Below are 21,620 nucleotides of genomic sequence, written 5' to 3' on the forward strand. Positions count from 1 at the left end.
GCTTTGTCAGGAGGTGCAGCATGTTAATATGAACTGAATAATATTTTTTTCACAGCAGGCAGAATTTGCATTAGCTTGTTTAGGATAGACCTATTGGGAGAACAGTAAAAGGTCCAGTAAGATTTTGGCACTTTGTCTTAGATAACAAAAAACAGAAATATTATTTTAGGGATTAAAGATTATCTTGGCAAGACACTTATGCATTCTGGAGATCTAAATTTTCATTTTATAAAATTTTGTTCAGAGTTGCATTGTAGAGCTCCTTATGTATCAGAGCTGGATGATGATTCTCTACTACATCTCAGGTCATTTCCCTTTGCCTAAATATGCTAAAAGGGCAGTTTTAAGGACCAAGAGTTTTTTGTCTGCATTTTTCTTAATCAAGAGAGGTACTGCACAGGGAAGTCCTCTTTCACCATAAATATTCAACTTGTACCTGGAACCCCTGGTAAGTGCTGTTTGACAAAATCCTAATATTTATTTGCTTTGTTTGTTTCCTTTTAAAACCATCGAATAGACAAATTCTGGCTCATTGATTAGAATATAAATATAAATTTATTATTTATGCTGAGTATCTTTTATTATTTACTCCAGAACTCCAGTGATCTGCTCTAGCTTTGATACAGACAATTAACAAATTTGGCTATTTATCTGACTGGTCAAAATCAGAACTAACGTCTAATTAATTAATTGAAAACTTTTCTATACTGTCCTTTCACAGGCATTTCTCTTGGAGATAATATACTGCATAGAGTCTTAACTGTCAACTGAGATTTTGCACTAAGTTAATTACCTATTTGGGAATACTTGTCCCTTGAGATATACCACAAATATTTAAGTTAAATTTAAGTTGATCAATAAGCTTTTAAGGGACATTGACAGATGGGCATCCTTAAAGCTAAGTCTATGAGGTAGAGTAAATACACTTAAAATGAATCTAATACCTCATATGGTTTGTGTGTTACATCTTTACTTACACCTGGCAGGTATTTTCAGAAGTTTAATGTTTTGTTTCATAAATTGTATGGTGTTATGCTTTACCATGAATATCTTTTGAAAGGATGTAACTTTTGATCAACTAGCTAATGTGTCTCCTTATTTGCAACAGCTAGAGGGGCATGCAATATATTTTCATGTCAATTGCAGTTTGACCTATTTTTAGATGCAAATTTAACTTAATGGGGAACTTCGGATTTAAAGATTGGCAAGAAAACTTTTGTTTGGAGGACTTGGATGGACAGGCTGATTTTTACCTTGGATCATGCATTATTTTATACTTACTTACATTGAAACAAATTTGCCATGTTGATGACCATTCCCCCAGCTTGGAGAGATCCCTTTGGAGCGCCTCACAGTGTCTTTAGGCTTTTACTACACTAAATAGGGTGGCATTATCAGCAAACTTGGTCACTTCACTGCTTGCTCCTAATTCCAGCTCATGTATGTATTGGTTGAAAAGCACTGATCAGAGAGAATCCATCTAACTATAGAGATACTAATTATACTAATTATATTAGTAGCAACTAATAATCTGTTAGTGTATGAGCGAACTGGCCTTCAAGTTGCTAGGTCTATACATGATTACTGCTTATTTTAATAACATCCTATATACAATATAGGTTAAATTCCATTTCAGTTTATTAATATTGTTCTGCATTTCATATTATACTAAGAGAACAGCTCTAAGAAATCTTGAGGAATTGCAGATAAGCAACTTTTGTATGGATCAACACCTTATTTATATAATCAGCTAATTTAAAAATTAGGGCTGATATGATCTGGCCAGGGCAACTTCTTCTTCCTTCTCTTTTCTCCTCCTATATTATTTATTCACTTATTTTATACTGATAATTTTAATTTTATATTATTATGTTTGTAACTCATTGTATTTTTTGTATTTTTGTATTTAATGGTAATTTAATATGTTCTATTGTATTTCAATGTATTTTATTGTGTTGTAAGCCGCCCCGAGGCTTCGGCAAGGGGCAGCATAGAAATGTTATAATAATAATAATAATAATAATAATAATAATATTCAAGGGGAATTTTTGAATCATAGAGGGTGTTCATCAAGGTGGTAAGGCAAAATGTAAAAATATCAGCATATTGTAATTAAGATCTCTTACTGCTGGCAATTCAGTTGGGGCAAATGTTTTTTAATGGGGAAAAAGATGTACAAATGCTGGAAAAGACTACATATTGTCTATTATCTTCGTTATTGGTGTTAGGGTTTTTGTTTTGTTTTTCCTTTAAGGGCTGTTTTGAGATTCCTCTTCAGGGTTTTGGGTTAGGTTTTATATTCTAGTTGTGAGTTCTGTCTGAACTTCATCTTTGCTGCTGTTATTAACGTGCATTCTGAAGATATGTCTAATTTCAAATGTATGTCCATAATGGAAGAGATGCCCTAAACTTTTTAACAATGAGAAGCCAACCACAGTAGAATCTCCTAATATTCAAATATATTTAATCATGATGATTTCTGTTAAGTTGAAGACCTCGGACACTTCAGCTAATTAAGCTAGTTGAGAATACCACGGTTAGCTGGGAATTTATTAATTTATTTATACATATATTTATAGGCCACCTATAACTCATGAGGCCTTCCTAATTGGCTTACAATATAGTAAACATATTAAAACATAATAAAAATATCCCCAGGAAATTTAGTAGATGGGAAAGTCAGAGAGTAAGGATGGGATTGGGTGTCAAAGTTTGAGGACTTAATGAAGGAATTGTAGCTAAGAAGGATCCCAGCACTGGTCCCTGGAATTTTCCACTTTTGACTAATATGGTAAGACGAGGTACCTTAATTAAGTTTGATTCATTAAACAAATTAAAAAGTCTCAGTATTTCTTAATGTTATATTAGTGCCTCTTGTGCTAGGTTCCACCTGGTTAATATTGGGCTTCTTAAAAGAAAAACAAAACGTTGGTGTTGGGTTTTCTTTTATTGGATCTTTAGACAGCTGTCATTTTATTTAATAAGTTGTATTAAAATGAAACAAAAGAGCATATCCTAGCCACAGATGATGAAGAAATCACAGAAGAGTGATTTTTCTTCTGCTGTACAGTGTGAACCAACTGAGAGGCTTGAGATCTATGAAGATTAATTGCAAAAGCATCAATGAAAAACTGATATTGCATAATGTAGATGCAAATGCATTGACTTTTTCCAACAGAATCTAGTTTGCACTATATATGATATATGATGTTTATTATGATAGAAGGGCATATAAATGGCACTCAGTGATTTTAGGAAAAGCTTCATTTGCAAAAAAAAATAAAATAAAATAGAAAAATAATAATTTACTGTAAAGTTCTACTGGAATAAAACTTCAGCACAGGGAATTATGTTTATAGACAGGTCCCCATGCAAATATAAAACAGGATGGGCTACAATGCAACATAAACAAGGATTCATTCACCCTTTGTTAATGCAATGACCCTCTTCTGAGGTAAGCTGGATTTGAGTCAGGTAACACCCAAGTTATCTCTCTTTACTGTTGAGCATTTGCATAATATGAAAACACATGTAGCCAAAGATGTGTGTATATGGGGAGGGGGGGAAAGATTGTGTAGGAAAAATCGTTATGTATGGACTTTCCCACTCTAGTCCAATATTGCTGCTAATGTTGTAGTGTATGCTTAATTTGTCAGGTTTACAAAGTGGGCAAATGTGTAAACACAATGCTTCCCCTCCCATTCATAAACATCTAAGTCAACTTTATGCAGATACCTATATGATGTTCTTTTGAAGCTTTTCTGGTAGTTTGTTTGCATGTGTTCAAAATAACTAGAGGCACATGCTATTGCTAAAGCTGCTGCTGCTGCAATTTGTAAAAACAAAGAAAAAACTTTTATGAGATTTTATTGTAAACTTTGATATTTTCTTATCAATAAATTTAAACAAAGAGACACAGTTTACAGGACTAATTCTTAAGGAAGTTTACAAAGCTTTACAGATTCAGCAGAATTTCCATTGCCCTTATCATTTCGAGTCAGCAGTGCTTATACATCATCAAAATGGAATCCTGAAAACAAGCTAGCTAAAATCTTTGCTGAGACTGCAATAAATGGCCAAATGCTTTGCCATTAGCTTGAATAAATATGAGAGCAACAGTTAACAGGAAAACAGGACTTTCTCCACGTGAGATCCTTATTAACAGGCAAGCCAATGAGGCTTCTAGCCTCTCTACCTGTAGCTATCTATTTGCAAGACACACATAGCAGATAATACATTGGACTATTGCAGAGCTTTAATGAAGAGAATAAGGACCTTACATGGCTGCAAACAGGTCTCCCTAAGGAACTAGAGGTGCTGTGCCATTCCATTCAACCTATTGGTCTCCTAGAAGGTGCACCGGAAGAGAACGTCTTTTGATCCACACTGGAAGGATATAATTATCTACACTGCTGAGAACTGTCAGATGTAGAAACCCACAATTAATGCTGTCAAAAATAATGATCCTAGTGAGTTGTCAAAGTGCAACTGCTTGTAAGTCTTTGCTCTGACATGAAAAGCTTTTTGCTAATATCATCTAAGACCTGGAGAATAGTAAGGAAAGATCATCCTAAGATTTTCCCTTGATGTAGTAGTCTCAGCTGGGACAGAAAAGAAAGATCCATGGATCATACACAGCAGATCAGATCCAGAGCACATGAACCAGTTCAATGGTGGTTTCTCTGGACTGTATATTTTTATACTTGGAAGTTTTAATCTAAATGAAAGTAGAACTTAAAAGTGTGGCTCATAAAACAAGTCAGTTGGCTAATGTTATTCCTAATCCTTCTTGGGTGGGTCGATTCATAAATGCATGTGTCAGATATGGATATTCATCCAAATCAACCTATTTGCTCAAATTATCATTTAAATAATTCAATGCCATTGGCATGCCCCAACCATGGGGGTGAAAAAAGAGAAGTTAAAGATTAACAAGACTAGGAATGATGGCAAGTTTAAAAGATGCATGTGTCACTTCAGAATAGATGCATAAAAATATAGAGCTGTTGAGAAACATTCAAGGGAATCTCTGGCGACTCCAACACCAGGCATGCCTAAGGATCTGGGGTAGGACTAATGCATTGGTTGGAAGTATTGATAAAAATGAGATGGATGCTTTAGTTTAGCTAGTACAGACATCCTAAGTGTGAGCCTATTTCCAAACGAGTTATACAGGGCTGTTATTTATCCTGTTAGGCTAAGAGAACAATCTGCTTAATCCACTAGCTGGTAGCAGCACAAATAGCTTTCACAGATCTGCAGAACGCAATTATCATCACTTCTCACACCACAGAAACTTTAGCAGTATAAATAATGAAAAATCATTGCTTTGCAGGGAAGTCCAAGGAAGAGATCTTTTAGTATATGCATATTTCCTTCTGATGAATGCAATGTACCTTATGTTGTAAAAAAAATAAAACCCAGATTGAACAAGGAACAGATCTAAGCAGTTACTTAACTTTGCAAGTAATAGCATTGTGTATAACATGCTAGCTGAAATAGATAAATGAAAGTAACTAGCGAGACTAGAAGCTTGAAAGGAAGAAGCAGAATGTAGGAAAAAATGTATTTGGTATAACCAGAAAGCTCCTTTATTTCAGTTAATATTAAAAGTTATGTTGAGACCTAAAATATAGTTAGGTCTCACTTTGAAGAGTGGAGTGAAGAGGTCAAAAGCTAGTGAAATTTATAAAAAATATCTACCCAAACTAGGGAAATAGGATAGCTGCTCTGTGGTAATCTAGACAAGAAAGCAAGCAGTACGCATGACTTCAAAAGACCACTTCCTCCAGTTATGCTGTTTTCATTTCTGCATTGTTCAGTATTATGGCCTATAAACATTTATGCTTTGTTTTGAGCAGGCAGACAACCCAGGCTATGTCTGCAAGTGGTCCGACATTGTCTCCCTGCAACAGGATCAACCGCAGTGCATTAAGTTCAATTAAGTTCTAATAGACAGGTTTGGAAACTGAGTGAAGATCTTTCTTTAACACACAGACTGTTCAGGCTGGTGGAATCTACGTGGTTTTTTAACTAGTACCACTAATTGGATCTCGGTACAAAAGATATGCCCCATTCAGTCATTCAGTCTGAACAGGGTTGACTAGAAACATTATTTAAAACATTTCTATGCCGGCCAATTGTGCCATAGCACCTCTGGGCAGCTCACAACCACAAGATAAAAACACAAGGGTGGAGCGGTGTGCCACAGCTCCCACTGAGCTGCCTCTTCCCTTCCCGGCCTCCTTGACAGAAGAGGCAGAGAACTGGCAGCTAGCCCTGTGCTGGCGAGCAAGATGCTGCAGGAAATGCTGGTGGACCAGCAGTTGAAAATGACTGATCTAGTGATCCTGACTGGATATAGGACAGGATATAAATGTTTTAAGTGAATACTTAAGAAATGGTGGTGTGCCTTATAGAACAACTCTATCACTCTTTACTCAGAAGTATGCCTAACAGTTTATTCTTAAGTGTATATAGAACTACAACTGTAGTGCTATGTTCAACCAGTGCCATGGATTTTCCCCATCTAAAGCTGCTCTAGATGGCTGTATGCAGTACCTAGTAATTCAACAAAAGTCTGTGCAATTGTATTAGCATGTGACCTACTGCCACACCTATTCCAGAACAAACATGTACCAGGAAGACATTTAGTCAGATTAAAATGCAAAGGAATAAGCACCAAATACTTTGGCTTAAATCAACTTATTTATTAGCATGACTACATAAATGATAACAAATGACAGCAACCTTTGCTTTTCTTAAAGACAGGATCATAGACATGTACTCCATCTTGCCTCTTTGTAAGAATCTCTAGAACAAGCAGTGATTTTTCCTGCCAACGGAATGGATTTTTCTGACTAATCTTGATTACATTTCTTCAGCGTTCATTCTGCACCATCAATTAATACTCATGGAACTTACTCTGAACTGTGCAAACCTGTGTTCTAATAACATACATGCAGCAGAGTAAATTTAGGCTTCACTTGAATAAACATCTAATATTTAGTCATAGAAGAACCTAATATATCTCCAAAGAAAGCAGACAAATGCAATCACCAGTTCACACAAAAGCACAAGTGACCTGTTTATATGATCACTGCTGGCTGCCCATTGTGGCCTGTTTAAGGAATCTTGAGCCATGCTGCACAGCTTTTGAATCTTCAAGCTGCAGACTGTGATGTTACTTTAGCCTAAGGACATGGGTTATACAATGATTATTTAAGCCATGGTCCTGGGGTCAGACAAGATAACAAGCCATGGTTTGAATATTCAAAATGGCTGCCAGCACATTTTATAGCCCACCATTGTTTAAATAAGGTGCTGTTTGATTGTAAGAACTGGCTCAATGTAACTGAATAACTGTTTTTTGTTTCATATCACAAATAGATGCCAACTTAACACAAATAAATTAGGATTAGAAGAACTATGTATTAGCGTGCAGCAACTTGTATTAGCGTGCAGCAAACAGAACTTGAAGCTTTGCATCTGCCAATATCAGAAAGTATAACAGATTTTGTCTATAGTAGTGGCCAAAATGATTACTTTTAGCTTATTGGTGCTTCACTACTTTCAGAAGACTGCACATTTCATTTATTCAAATAACTAATCATCAATTTGGCAGGCTTGTAAAGAATGTTAGGTGATGGCCAATTTCTATACATATCTACATAAACTTCATTTTATGTAGCAAACTCAAGCAAAGTTTCTCAAAGCATTCTAAAGTTTTAAAGGCTAAGTTCATTCTGATTTTGGTATCTAATTTGTAGGTAGCCATGATGCTCCACCGGAAAAACTCCAGAAGTCACAGCAATACCTTGACTATTAGGTAACAATGGCTATGTATTTTGGTTGGTCCTATAACAGTACTGTAATACTTTATCTTCTGAATTGATTTGGATAGAATGCAAAAGGCTCTTTTTATAAAAATGACATGCCAGGCAGAAGAGTTTTAAGTTAAATAAGCATTCCTACTTTGAACATCTCTTCACAAGAGAATTTATTGTAGCTATGCAAATTGACTCAGATAAAACATAACTCTAGCCATGAAGTAATATTTAGCTAATGTAAATTACAACTAATAGCAAATGATTTTAGTAATGATTGGTCTTTTGTTACCGAGTGGACAGTGAATTGGTTCTATACATATTGAAGTGATGAGCTATTGTCTCAATCCAGAGCCTCCTTGCATATACTCTAGTATTCTTAGAGATCATTCCAGTATTTTCCCATGTCAAACAAGGAAGAAGCTCCATACATACAACTCAGAACACCAATGGAACTCTAGGTTAAGGGCTATGGGTTCAATTCTACTTCCTCTAGATTCCAATGACAGAACAGCACTGGTTTATTTGCTTTCTGTTACACTTTGCTTTTCTAGGTCAGAATAGGTCACAGGATACTTTTCTTGCCATGGGCAAGTCAAATTGAGCTCCAGGCATAACCTTCTAGGTGTTAGACATAATTATGGTCTTACCCATAACTGTAAATGGCAATCAGCTATCTTGACCAGGTGTGGTTTACACAGGTAAGATCCTTTACTCCATGAGTAGGCAATTTGGTGCCATCAAGATGATTCTGATAGGTTCCAGCCAACATGGTCAGTGGCCTGGTATTATGGGAGCTGTAGCCCAAAATGTATAGAGGTCACCATGTTGCTTACTCCTGCCTTATTCCCTGAGGTGTCTAAACTAGGAAAATGGCCCTGTTCCACTCTTAGATTCTCTTAGCAATGTTCTTAATTTGAGCATATGGCAAATTGTTCTATGTCCTTATGCAGAACAGTGAATATAGGAAATTGATAAATACAAGATTTTGGTCTCTGTCCTCATATCATTTACATTCTAGTAAATAATTTGTGAATTTCTGAAAAACTAGCGAAGTCTGTTGGATTTCAGTCAGGAAGTTCTTTGTCAGGCTGCTTAGAGATTAAACCATAAAGTTCTCAAACAGTGACTTCATAATGTAAATGTTGCCTGAGTTACATCTTTGGTAAATGCTTTCATCACAAGCAGTAAAATACTGTTTAAATTACAGGACAGAATTTCTTTGCATTCAGATTTGAAAAACCCATCTCAAATACTTTCACTTTTAAAATAGGACAATAATTGTTTTCTATTAAAAATGAAAAAAGTATCATCTTCTAAAAAGCTTTAATGTGACACTTGTGTTTTCTATCCACCATGCAAATTACAAATTCATCAAGAGCTGCTATTGCTCACAGCTGCTAGAGTTTAAAGTGTCTACAGTGGTGGTCACATTTTTAACTGGCTATGCCAGGTTCTTCCTACATGGGAAAGTGGGAGATGCATGTGTAAAGTATCTTCTGTATAGATCCCATGGTACAAAATGGCTAATATTATTCCCATTCATCCACTTGTCTATTAGTAAATTCTCAGATTATCAAGCTACATTCTAGTTTTGCTTCTGTAAGTGGAATTCTTTAGGTGGATAACGAGATGGAATTAACTCTTGACCCACAGCTTTTATATCTATCATACTGAACAGTAACTGGAAATCTGAAGAAATCATATGGATTTTATGTGATAATTTCTGGAATATCTGTGCTCCAATGCAACCTGCAGGCTATCCCACTTGCTTGTTGCGAATTATTTCCCCTCCTTCGATCTCAATCTGCTCATACAGCCACTTGCGATCACAGCGGCATTCAGGGCCACACTTGCTGGAGCCACACTTGGGACAAGCATAGAAACATCCCAGGCAATCTTCATCAAGGCAGTCACAAAGGTCTATCCCACTATAAAGCAGAAATCCTTGACTATCATATACTTTGCTCTTTGCAGGTATTAACTGCCTGGAGGGGAAAAAACACAAGGACAAAAAACAGCAAGTTGTAGTATTAGATCCTCCATTTTACTTCCCCGCAATTCAGTTGGTAAGTGCATTTACTCTGGTTAATTATCTCATGCTCAGCAGTAATAGATATAAGAGCCATAAGCCATCCAGAGATAGGCTGTTGAGACACACATACAATTTGGCATATTAACCAGCCGCAAAATGGCAGTTTCTCCATGCAAATTTCTTCAAGTGGCAACTGAATCCCACACCAAAAGGAAACATTTCTTGGTAACTTCTGTATGGGTGCTGCTTTGTGCCTCGCTATTAAAAATATTCTTAATACAGTTAGAACATTATTTGTTGCCATACAAAGCAGAGGTCTTTCTCTTACCATATGTTGGTATTAACAGTCATACTAGTGCAGATTACCTTGGAACTGGCATAAAGAGTTCTTAAGACACAACTATGTCTCATACTTAAAAACCACAACCAGCATATAGAACTTGTGGTTGCAACCTGATAGACTTTTAGGATTCAGTGTACTTTAATCTACAGAGACCATCAGGTAAATATTTTAATTATTTAGCAGCATTCAATTTCATTAGTTAGAAATGATTTAGCAAAGCAAGAAACATATAGTCATTTTAGATAATATTGTCATGCTCAGCAATTTAGCAACAATTTTAACAGAATTTGGTTGCCCATGTTTTAAGGACATTCTAAGAGGAGACTATGCTCAGATACTGAGGAAGGGAAGTGATTAAAAAAAAATCCATACTTGGTAACACCTGAGGCTGCTTCCCACAGCACAATAATATTTGTGATGGAAAGGCATGAAAAAAAAAAAGACAAGTTTGAAACCTCGTTACACCTAGTCAAGAAGGCTACATACCCATAAGTGATTTACTGAGCCAGTTGTGAACTAGCTTCATTCCTTTGTACACACTGTCCAAACTATTGTCACCACGACCATTTTTGGTGTGTGTACGTGGGGGGGAGGGTCTATTATTGTGCTCCTGAACATGCACTTCAGCAGTCACAGTCACTATTTTACTTTAAAACAAAATGACCATGAGCCAAGCTCATGAACAAGGTTGTCAATACTGGTCCCACTGCTTTAATTGCAAAGTCTAACTAAGCCAGGTTGCAAAATGGATCCACTATCACAAAATATGTACTGCTTGGTGCAAATGCACATGGGCACAAATTGATGTACAGTTGTCTAGCATTTTCAGAGTTATTTCTCTCACACCATTTTGGTTGCTATAGCGCCAGCAGCCTTAAAAACTAGATAACCCGACAAAAGTGATGAAGGTGACCTCAAGCCACGCTAAGCTAGTACAGGACAGTAGTGGCAGTGAGGCAGAGATAGGAGGGAAAGGGAGAAAGAATAGCTACACTGATGTCACCACTAGTCACAACAGGAGTCCAATACAGTGAAGCAATCCCCACCTCTCCAATTCAATATATATCATGTGAAAAAACATGTAAGAGTAATATAGTCAGAGACCACTTTGAGCATAAGAATCTATCAAATCATGTGGATTTTAAGCACAGTCTAAATGCAAATAAGACACCCCTCCCTGCCCACCGATGGGGGTAAAACATACATACATGTAATCAAAGTACATAAACACACCTGTCTGAATTAATAGACGTGTTTTTTGTTTGCAGCCTTCTTTTTTCTCTTTTGTTTGCTTCTGGTGTGAATCCACTATGCCGTCCTGGATTAGCAAACTGTAAGGACTTCAAGGCCTTAGCTGTACGCCCCTGAACAAATACAGAGAATTTCATTTGACCCAGAAACACAAAGCTTAATACACATTCCACCACTAATCAAGTTAGGGGTTATCACACCTCATGTAAAAGCTAGGCAGAAAGCTGAGACCAAGTGTTACTAATTACCACTTGGTAAATTATCTTCTGATGATGAACATGTGAATATGACAGGTATGGGTGAATCACATGCCCTGTCTTCATGCAGAGTGTACTCACTGTGAATTGCTCTTCATCAAATAAGGTTATTACAGGGCTATATAGAGATGTGAACAAATGACTGCTAGATGTTGTTGCACAAAGCTACTATGTCTTTTTGTTAAGACCCTCACTTGTTTGTGTCTCTAAGCTGCTCATAAGGTGACTCTGTAAGGACAGTTTAATAAAAGAAAGCAAAGGTATTTTCTTACGGAGCGGATGGCAAGTTGGACATGAGCATATACTTACTGATGCAAATTAATGGAAACAAATACTATATTGATCCTTTAATAACTTAACAGGGCATATGTTCAATTGTCTCTTTACTTCCACTTTCGAGAATTTAGCTGCAGTATGTTGAATACTAGGGACTGCAGGTGGCGCAGTGGTTTAAACTGCTGTGCTGCTGGTCTGGTTGATCGAAAGGTCGCCGGTTCGAATCTGCACAACGGGGTGAGTTCCCGTTGCTCCGTCCCAGCTCCTGCCAACCTTGCAGTTCAAAAACATGCAAATGCCAAGTAGATAAAAAAGGTACCACTTTGGTGGGAAGGTAACAGAGTTCTGTGCACCTCGGTGCTTAGTCATGCCGGCCACATGACCGTGGAGACTGTCTGCGGACAAACGCTGGCTCCCTCGGCTAGGAAACCACCCCCTAGAGTCAGGCATGACTGGACTTAACATCAAAGGGAAACCTTTAACCTTTAATGTTGAATACTGTCTAGCTGGAAAATCAGTTCCAGAAATGTAAATCTTTCATTATGGTGCATCTTTTTTGGGGAGGGGGCGGTTCATTTCCTTTATTCAAGTTCTGTAAGTATTCTAAGGAGCATACTACTTTAGACTGCAAGTAATTATTTTATTTCTGGATGCTCCCCCATGTGAACTATGTCCTGGAAGTACAACAGCAGCTGCCTAACAGAGAGCAGCTAAGCTAGAACCCCTCTTCCTCTGTGTGCTTGTGCATGCTTTGTTTACACTGACAAGAAACATGTTACACAGGGGAATGATCATTTAAAAACGTGTTTTATCACCTGCAGCCCAAAGCAGTACAATTCAGCCTAGCCTGCCAATACTTTTACACCTTGTTTTGCTTACTGTGTAGAGCAGGTTTCACTGCCTTTGTCTCACCATAACTGTGCTGCTAGGGAATAATTCACCTCAACTCATTGTGGGAGAGTTCAGATGCTTGTAAGCATGAGCCACTGGGTAACTATGGCCAACAGCTTCAGCACATGGCAGCATAATAAACTGAAGATGCTAAACCAGCTTGCTTCAGCAGCTGTTAATCACCACTTCTAGGTTCAGGTGAAACAGGAAGCTACAGTAAATTGAAGACATCTTGTTTGCTTCCTCATGTGAAAGGGGTGCATGTGTGGACATTGCTTGTGCATGGCCAACTCCCCCTTTTCAGATGAAAAGTCCTGGTCTCTTCCACAGGATTAAGGCTGAGGCATAATGTACCATATGAAGGCTTGCAGCTGGATGTGGTCATTCCACTGACAGCTATTATATCTAAGATGATGTGAGGTCATATGAAAGCTCCATTTCTGATGTTTGAGCTATGTTGGCTGTTTCACCTATACACATCATTCTTTACGTTGCACTTAGTGAGAGATGATAACACTAGTGGGAAAAAAACAGAATACCTTGTATGTCAATGGTATTTAAAAGGACTTTTACAAAAATGTATACCTACAATCTTAGCAATACTACACTTTTGCTGCAACCAAATTCCTTGGTACATTTACTTAGAAGTGTGTACAAGCTTTTTCAGTGGGGCTTACCCCCATGTAAGTGTGCATAGGATTGCAGCCTTAGTCCAATATTTAGAGAGGTGAAAAAAATGTCCCCATATACATACGTCTGAATCAAGTCTCCGTCGCTGACGGTCTTCAGAATCAACCTCTGCATTTCCATTTATTATCTGTGTACATTTTGGACAAAGCTTCCAGCCAGGTACAAACTGCCGTCCAAACTTGGCACTTAGAAAAGCTGCATCATCTATGTCAATTGCATGCAAGTTTTTCCTTGAACGTTTTTTGTGCAAATTAAAAGGATCACAACATGACTTTTGTAAATCTTCATATCTATCAAGGTAAAGCTTAGAATGATGGAAGCAGATTGTATGGTTCTCTGAAAGAGTTATCCCAGTCCTAAGCTGAAGGAGTAACAGATCAGTTGATGATAATTCTTGCTTAGTCTTGAAGCCAGTGTGGCAGGTAAAGTATGTTTTATGACAATCACTGCTAGCTTGCAGCTCATTTCCAACTGAACATGGATCCATTTTACTTGACCAGTAAAATATATTTCATAGTCTACATTTTGTCTTTGTCGTCTTTAGCAGCTGTTACGAAGATTATCCTGGAGAAAGCAGTGAAGTAAGGTGAGATTTATGCTGTGTGCCTTTATTTTCAACTAGATCCAAAATAATATCAACCCTAACATTAATGTTCAAGAAATTTTCTCTGTAAGCTTATTATTGTTTCAAGGATGCAGATGAATTATACAACGCAGTTCTTTCTGTGAGCAAGTTTTAGCCTTATTTTAAAATTTGTAGATTATCATATAATTTTTGTGTACAGAAGAGAAACTTTAGGCCTAAGCTTCAGATCTGGCACTGTCCTACCAGAATGTGCAAGTCTAGACTCTACAGTCCCAACTTGCAGCTGAATTGCATTAGTACAGACGGTTCCATCCGATTGCAAGCATGAAGTAACTGCCATCCCACTTAAGAAGAACAAGGCAAAGGAATAGCAGAAAATGGCTTAACTTCACACTAGCCTCAAAAAGTGGATGGGAAGTTGAGAGCTGAGCCAGATGGAGTTGCTTCTCTTTGCCAAATGAAAGTGTGCTATAGTAGCTATAGCAACTCCCACCTCACACCTGCTCATATACTTCAGGATTGCCCACTGTTAAAGATTGTCTTATCAGTAATTAGTATTTGTGTTGATATAAAGAAGGGAAATTTTATTGGTTCAAAACCAAGATGTCAAGTAGTCAGCAAGTTAGTCTTCTACTTACGTGGAAGAATCTGGCAAGAGACCTGATGGAAAATCATAATAAGATTTTTGTAGTAAAAACTTCAGAACATTATATTAATCTAAAACTTATACTGATAACAATATCCACCTCTCCTTAGTTTCCTGTTCATAATCTGTATGCATGGAAGCAGCTGGAACATGTGTGTCTTTTTGCCTTAGGAACAGACATCACATGGTAGTGAATGCAGTCTATTGAGAGATGCAGCAGACTATTCTCCACACTAGTGGAGCATTTTCAAACTACTTCTGTTATCTATCTTAAAGCAGGAGAGCCATAAGAAACTTTGAATTTACATTTTTGAATGATAGTTCATTATATATTCAGTTCAAGCAAGAGTAAGAGTGAGAGCTGGCAAGAAGGATGGTGGAAGCAAAGCCAGTATGCAGAAGCTGTTAAGCCAACAATCAATATTAGATATCAAAAATATCTTCAGACAGACATGCTCCAAAGCAGACAAGTTTTTTAAAAAAGGCTCCAACCTGGCAGCTTTTCTTCTTCACACAGCAGAATTGTATTCATTCATGCTCTGATTCATTTTTTTAAAGGCCAAACTGAAATTTTATTCTGAATAAGCAGGATACAATTTTTAAAAGGAAAAAAACCCAGTATCACAACTATGGTGGGTCTGGGAGGGGCTGGTAGTTTAGTAGTAGCATACATGGCTGGCATGCAGAATTCCTCGAGTTTCATCTCAGGCATCTACAGGTAGAGTGGGGAAGGAACCCTGCTTGAAAACCTGAAGTGCTAGATGAATGGTATGATTCCTGTAAGGCAGCACTCTATGTTCCTCTGGTGTCAGTTTCAAATACTATCGGAATTCAAGATCAAAAGAACTACAAGTGTATAAATGCTTTTGCACATGTACAGGAATTGTACCAATTTGCCCATCCAGCTGCAGCCTCTCAAATAGCTTTGGATGCCTGTAGCCTTCAGGGGAGGGACCAGATGAGGTTGACTGAAAAAGTCCCAGTGCGCAGATAGGATCTAGAGTGCAACTTGCAAACATTTAACGAGAACCTATTTGAAATCTTCTATTTGTCTTGCATTTATTAAGAATCTGTCTTGGTATGTAAACCAAAATATAAGTACTTATGTCTGCGGGTGTTCTAATTGCCTTTCTGATTTCTCATGCATTTGCTTATGCATATTTGTTATTCTGTAGAACATGACAGTTCTAGCTGAAAACTTCCTACTTTGCAGAACTAGAAACGTGCTAATAATTGAAATTAGGGTCCTCAATGCGGCACTAATGGGCACCCGGATTTTTTATATTTTATCCTCCCCTTAAACTGGCATCCATACGTCAATCAGTGTTCTAAGGTCCTCAGTCTATTGCACTATAGGAGTTGAATGTTGAGTGTACCAGTTTTATAATGTCAGTTTCTTAGTGATAAAAATAGAATGAATATTCCATTTCCTCTTCCTTTTGTTGATTTCCATGAAGCAGGTAAGTAATTCCAGCACATTTATGTAATAACCAACTCCAAAAAAGAAAAAAAAAAAAGAAAAGAAAAGAAAAGAAAAGCAACTTCCGGACACTGTCAAAACATATGTTTAAAAGAAGCATTATCTGTATTGCATTGTCAGCAATTAGCTGACTTAGACAACTCCTTATTAAAGGCACATTGCAGTGTCCAATAAAAATGGAACACAAGTTTTTGCTGAATAAGACTCAGCCTAAGATCCTTAGACATACCAGCTAGACACTCAAAGCAGTGATCCACCAATTAGACATGTAGTTGTTCCTGCAGTAGTTTGTCAGGTTCCCAGATGTTCTCATGGAACTAGAAGGTTGGTGACCCCACATATAAATCCATTTGGAATAGGAAAAAAATGTATAGGAAGTATCCACTTCCAGATCTAACTTAAATTTCAGCAACACATTTTGAATGTTATTACTGGCAATATTTTATGATTATGCTGCAACATCTGAATCTTCAGTTTGCTCAGCTAAAACATATTTTAAGTGAAGTACAATAATGGACAACTGTTAATAAGTACAGAAAATGTCAAGGATATTGCATTAATTTCATGCAGGCACAGAATGGAGAAGATCAACAGCTGCTGCCCTATGAAACACTCATTAAAAGCATAGCAGGTGGTGTTAGTGAAAAGCTACTGGTGTTCAGAAAGGCAAGGAAAGGGGGAGGAGACAATATACAGTGGTACCTTGGCTCACAAACTTAATCAGTTCAAGGACTCTGGTCGTGACCCAAATTGGTCATGAGCCAAGTCAAATTTCCCCATAAGGTTCAATGTAAATAAGGTTAATCCGTTCTGAAACCATTTTTTTAAATCAGAAAAATGTGAAGCAAAGTGACAACAAAGATCGTGACCATCTCTCCCCCACCTCAAGCACAATCAACTCCCCACCCCCCACAGCATGACTGAGATTGTGCCTGTCATCCCTGCAGGCGCCCGTCATCCTGGCATGCTGGGGGGGTGGGGGGGGGGAGAGACAGGCATGATCATGGGCGCACTGGGGGAAGAAGAGACGGGTGCAAACGGCGCGCTGGAGGAGGGAGAGATGGGCACAATCTCGGCCATCTCCCCCCACCCCCAGCACAATCGCGGCCATCTCCCCACTCAGGGGTGGGGTGGGAATATGGCCGCAATCATGCTGGTTGCGGGGGGGGGGGGCAGATGGCCGAGACTATGCCCGTCTTTCCTGCAGGAGCACGCCTCTGATCACGCATGCCTTCCCTGCACTAAAGCAACTGCGATCGTGGCCATCTCCCCACTGGAAGGGGGGGGGGGGATGGCCACGATCACAGTTCATTTGTTTCTTCCATCCGTGAAAGGATGGAAGAAACAAATGAAAAACAATAGCAACTTCAGGATGACCATCTCCATTTTTAAGTGGCATACATCTTCACACACCTAGAATTTCAACCTTAATTGATGTTGCCTGAGTTTTTCAGGTTCTTCAGCATGTCATTACCCTGGCTGCATCAATCCATGCAGCAGTTTTGCCTTAAGTGAATGGGGCTGTCTGACTGCTTCCCCACAGTTTCAAGACACAGACTACTGAAAGCATTCAGGTATTTCACCAGGTGTGACTATTTCAATACCCACTTCAGCACTATGTAAATACTGACATACTAAACTTGAGTAACTTAGGGCACCATCCAGTGTGGATGCCTGTTACCCTCAAATCTGGAGGATTACAGGAATCCAACCAAATGCAAGAAAAGTGCCCCCACGCTTCTTCGACACTGCCGGAGACACAGAGCTCTCAGCTGTTTAAGTCCTTTGCCTCTGCTCCTTTGCACCCTGGCAGGCTCTCACACCATCTCTTGGTACCCCTGTGTTGGCTCTGAAACTGCACTTGGAACTTTGGAGCTGCAGCTGGTGCAAAAACAGTTGTTCCAGCTTCATGAACAATTTCTAGTGGTCAGAGGATTGTGCTCTAAGGCACTGTGGGATAAGAGTTGAAGAATCTGTGTGCTTGCAAACAGGATGGTGGTCTGGAAGTTACAACAGTTTAACACAACATGCTGCACAAACCATGTGTATACCAAACATTGATTAGATTGCCCCAGAAGAGGTGAACCCGGGAAGCAATTGTTTACAAAGCATTTATCTCACTAAATGGAAGAGAACCTACTGTTAAGATCAGAGCTTTGCCTATACCATCACATGTTAGCAGAAAGGCTTCTGAAAACCAGAGAATCCTCCTAAGGGATAGAAAAATATTATCTATGGAGATGCAGCTGCAAGGCATGTCTGGCAGTGGAATAACCTAGATAGGCAGACTGAAACTATGATGAGAAAACTCCTAACCCACCTATAGAAAAAGGAGGTACCCTGGCAATCAGTGTTACATTTGGTAGGCAGTAGTCTACAAATAATCATTCAGACCATGCATTCAATTCTGGTGGATAGGGAAGCAGCATGCAACAAATAGAAGCTGCTGCTACATTCTGCCCATTCAAAAACAGTCCCAGGTCATTTCCTGTAACAGTAAACTCTGCTGAGAAGTCTAAACAGCCACTGAGAGGAAGGAGATATCAGCATACCAGTTCTGCAAAAGTACAAAAAAATTTAGGAAAGAAAACTAAGTAAAATTCCCTCAAAGAAACCAACATAGTGATCAGTAGCCATAGAATGTTTTGGAGAAAGGAAAGAAAAACAGAGGCAGGGGGAGGAGTGGGGATAGAATAGAGCAGCTTCACCCAACCAGTGGCTCTCCCCCCCTGCCCCCCAAATGGCAGCCTAAGATAAGGAGAACCTTGGGGCAAGGAAAGCATTTCATAAAAAGCTTCTAAACGGACATTAAAAATAACAACTGGAAATTTTGGTGAATGATGCTGTTTAGTTTTGACAGTACATCACAAAGGTGGAGGTAGCACTCAATGCGAAAAGAAAAGAATGCATGAAAGCTGTGGTATCTGCCTTATAAACTTATCTCACTAAATGCCTTTACTCAGTAAGAAGAGGCACTGCATATATTCAGAGGCATGTTTAATACATGACTGCAGGCTCATAAAATTATTCCCAGCCACCAGGTGCAGCTGCAATCTATTGATCCACATCCACAACTGGTAAATTACTTCAAGGGTGAAGCAGAATTAAGAGTACACTTAAAGAAATAGACAAAGTTAACAGCTCTGAGCCAGGCAACCATATGGCCACAAAAGAAAAGTAGAAGCAGTTCCCTACTGATTTTAACTCTGGCCATAGATATGGGATAGATTTAATGTTCCATTTAACTCAAATTCGACCTAGAAACCGGTAATTATATTATGGTAAAGTATTATTAAATATTAAAGCTAGCTTTAGTTGGGCATGTACAAAAGGCTTTATAAAGAAAGTGTACACAGAACATGATTTCACATGGATTTTGCTGAAGCCATGATTAACCCAAACAAAACATGTGTGTATGTACAGATTATTTCTGTACTAGACAGGATCAAGTTCCATTTTTAATTACGGCGGTAGTGGTCCTGACCGAACATGAATATCCTAAGAACTATAACAACGTAATGGAAATGGGGGTGGGAAGGGGAACCCTCACAACAAGGAGCAACAGGGCACACAGCTAGCATGCTCCATTTCTCCAATTGTAGTTATTAGTCTCAAATAACCTAAGGTTATCACAACAAACCCAGGTTTACCAGCAACAGTACACCGAAGGAGGAGTTGCAGCAGCTCACGGTTTTCTGATCAGTACAAGCTATTTGCAAATCCATACTTCCCACATGCAAACTTAAGGCATCTCAGCAGTACACCTAATAATGTAGCACATAATATGGCTCTTATTAGTTCCATACAAGTGAAATGACAAGGTTGACTAAATCAGAAAAGGCTGCATCCCGTCCTTCCTTCAAAGCTATATGCACATAAACTTGGTTATGCATGCTTTCTATGTATATATCTAATGGCTTCATAGCTGCTGCAAAGTGTATGTGCATGTATGGCTGCAAAGTCATTCATATTAGAAACAGAGCGAGTCAGAATGGGTCTCCTGGGCCATCTAGTCTGACCCCTGGCTCTAGCTGGCTCCACACACGACATGCCTACCATGTACAAGGGATTGCTCTATATACCCTAAAAACTAGCTTGAAAAGATGAAAAACAAAAACTGAATGCAAGTACCATTGTAATGACAACTCTACAGTATTGCATTCAGGTCTCTGAAAAGCTAGTACTTGCTAACGTTTCAAAGCAATGAAATTCTCAACGTTTCTCAGCTTACCACAACACTGTGTTCCTCAAATTCTGATTTAATGACAAGAAATATATCCGAGGGACATCCTTACAGGAAGGGCTGAAATATTTTACTAACTTTTTAAAAAGATGGATACACTACTATAAATGTTATCTCTAACTACTAGTTATGCATGCTGCTACCCTTTCTCTGCCAATGTACCTCACAGAACTTTGGTGAAGATTGAAAAGGGGATGAAAAAAGACATTTCTCGAAGGGAAGTATGTATATCGCAATTGCCAGCATAAAGGCAACTTTTCCCTTTCAAAACTCACAATGTGAGAAAGGACAACTACTTTACAAACAGTACAGATACTTGGCACTCTTTCCCTTCCATATACTTTGTTAAGTATTATGAATTGGGGGGCGAGTACTTTTAAATCTTACTATCTCAAGAGTTTTACGGCTTTAAAACCCTTGTCCCCTCCCCCTTCCTAGAAGCAGAAAAAAGAAAGAAAATAATTTCTTTAAACCTTCATGGCTCCAACACACTTGAAAACTGGAGAACGAAACAAAAGGACTCCCTTCTTTACTCCCTTTTCTTCTCCGGAAAAGGCATTTCTTTGCAGACTTGATGGGGACCTCGGCGGTCCTGTCCACGGAGCTCTCGCGCCTTCCCGCCGGATCCCCGCCGGCACTTACCTTGCCATAAGCTTTCCTTCGGCCCAGTCCGCTCGTCACTCCAGCGCCAACCTCTCCCGTGGCCGCCATGAAGCCAAGCAGCCCAGCCCGCTCCCCCGCCGACGAAAGGAAACGGCGCCAGGAAGTGCCAAGGCAGGGGCAGCGACATAACGGCTCCCTAGGACGATTTCCGGTTCCCGTGCGCAGAACCATCTATTTGCGGGGCAAGAGTCTTGAAAGGACGCAGCACTACTTCGTGAGAGAACTCAGAATAAAGCAGGCGACGATGAAGACACAGTTTTCATTGCGAAACATGCTTTGAAACGACGTGCTTTCTACCGAGGGTTCTTATGTCTACTTTCCGGGCCAGATCTCTGATATTTTTAAAGGCTGCGTGACAGGCAGATATGAACAGCCCTGTCTGTCGTGAGAATACGCTGGTATTTATACCAAGTTTGCAGCTTTTCTCAAGTAG

At 38.8% G+C, this 21,620-nt stretch overlaps 1 protein-coding gene across 6 annotated transcripts; it reads right to left on the reverse strand.

Moving 5' to 3' along the window:
• Window positions 1–6,689: 6,689 nt before the first annotated feature.
• LOC123021197 (ADP ribosylation factor like GTPase 14 effector protein) lies at window positions 6,690–21,373 on the reverse strand. 6 transcript variants are annotated; one of them, XM_044425765.1, is made up of 5 exons: window positions 21,167–21,275; window positions 14,794–14,815; window positions 13,634–14,133; window positions 11,438–11,568; window positions 6,690–9,814 (listed from the first exon to the last, which is right to left on the reverse strand). In XM_044425765.1, the coding sequence occupies exons 3-5, from the start codon at window positions 14,054–14,056 to the stop codon at window positions 9,586–9,588; spliced, it is 783 nt and encodes a 260-aa protein (XP_044281700.1). In that variant the 5' UTR covers window positions 14,057–14,133; window positions 14,794–14,815; window positions 21,167–21,275; the 3' UTR covers window positions 6,690–9,585. The 6 variants fall into 6 exon arrangements, with proteins under 6 accessions (XP_044281700.1, XP_044281705.1, XP_044281703.1 ...); XM_044425770.1 differs by lacking the exon at window positions 14,794–14,815 and adding an exon at window positions 19,971–20,045 and having other exon boundaries at window positions 21,167–21,185; XM_044425768.1 differs by lacking the exon at window positions 21,167–21,275 and adding an exon at window positions 18,422–19,961.
• Window positions 21,374–21,620: the final 247 nt, after the last annotated feature.

Source organism: Varanus komodoensis, unplaced genomic scaffold, assembly GCF_004798865.1.
Source record: "Varanus komodoensis strain SLA01 unplaced genomic scaffold, ASM479886v1 scaffold16, whole genome shotgun sequence".
Taxonomy (NCBI): domain Eukaryota; kingdom Metazoa; phylum Chordata; class Lepidosauria; order Squamata; family Varanidae; genus Varanus; species Varanus komodoensis.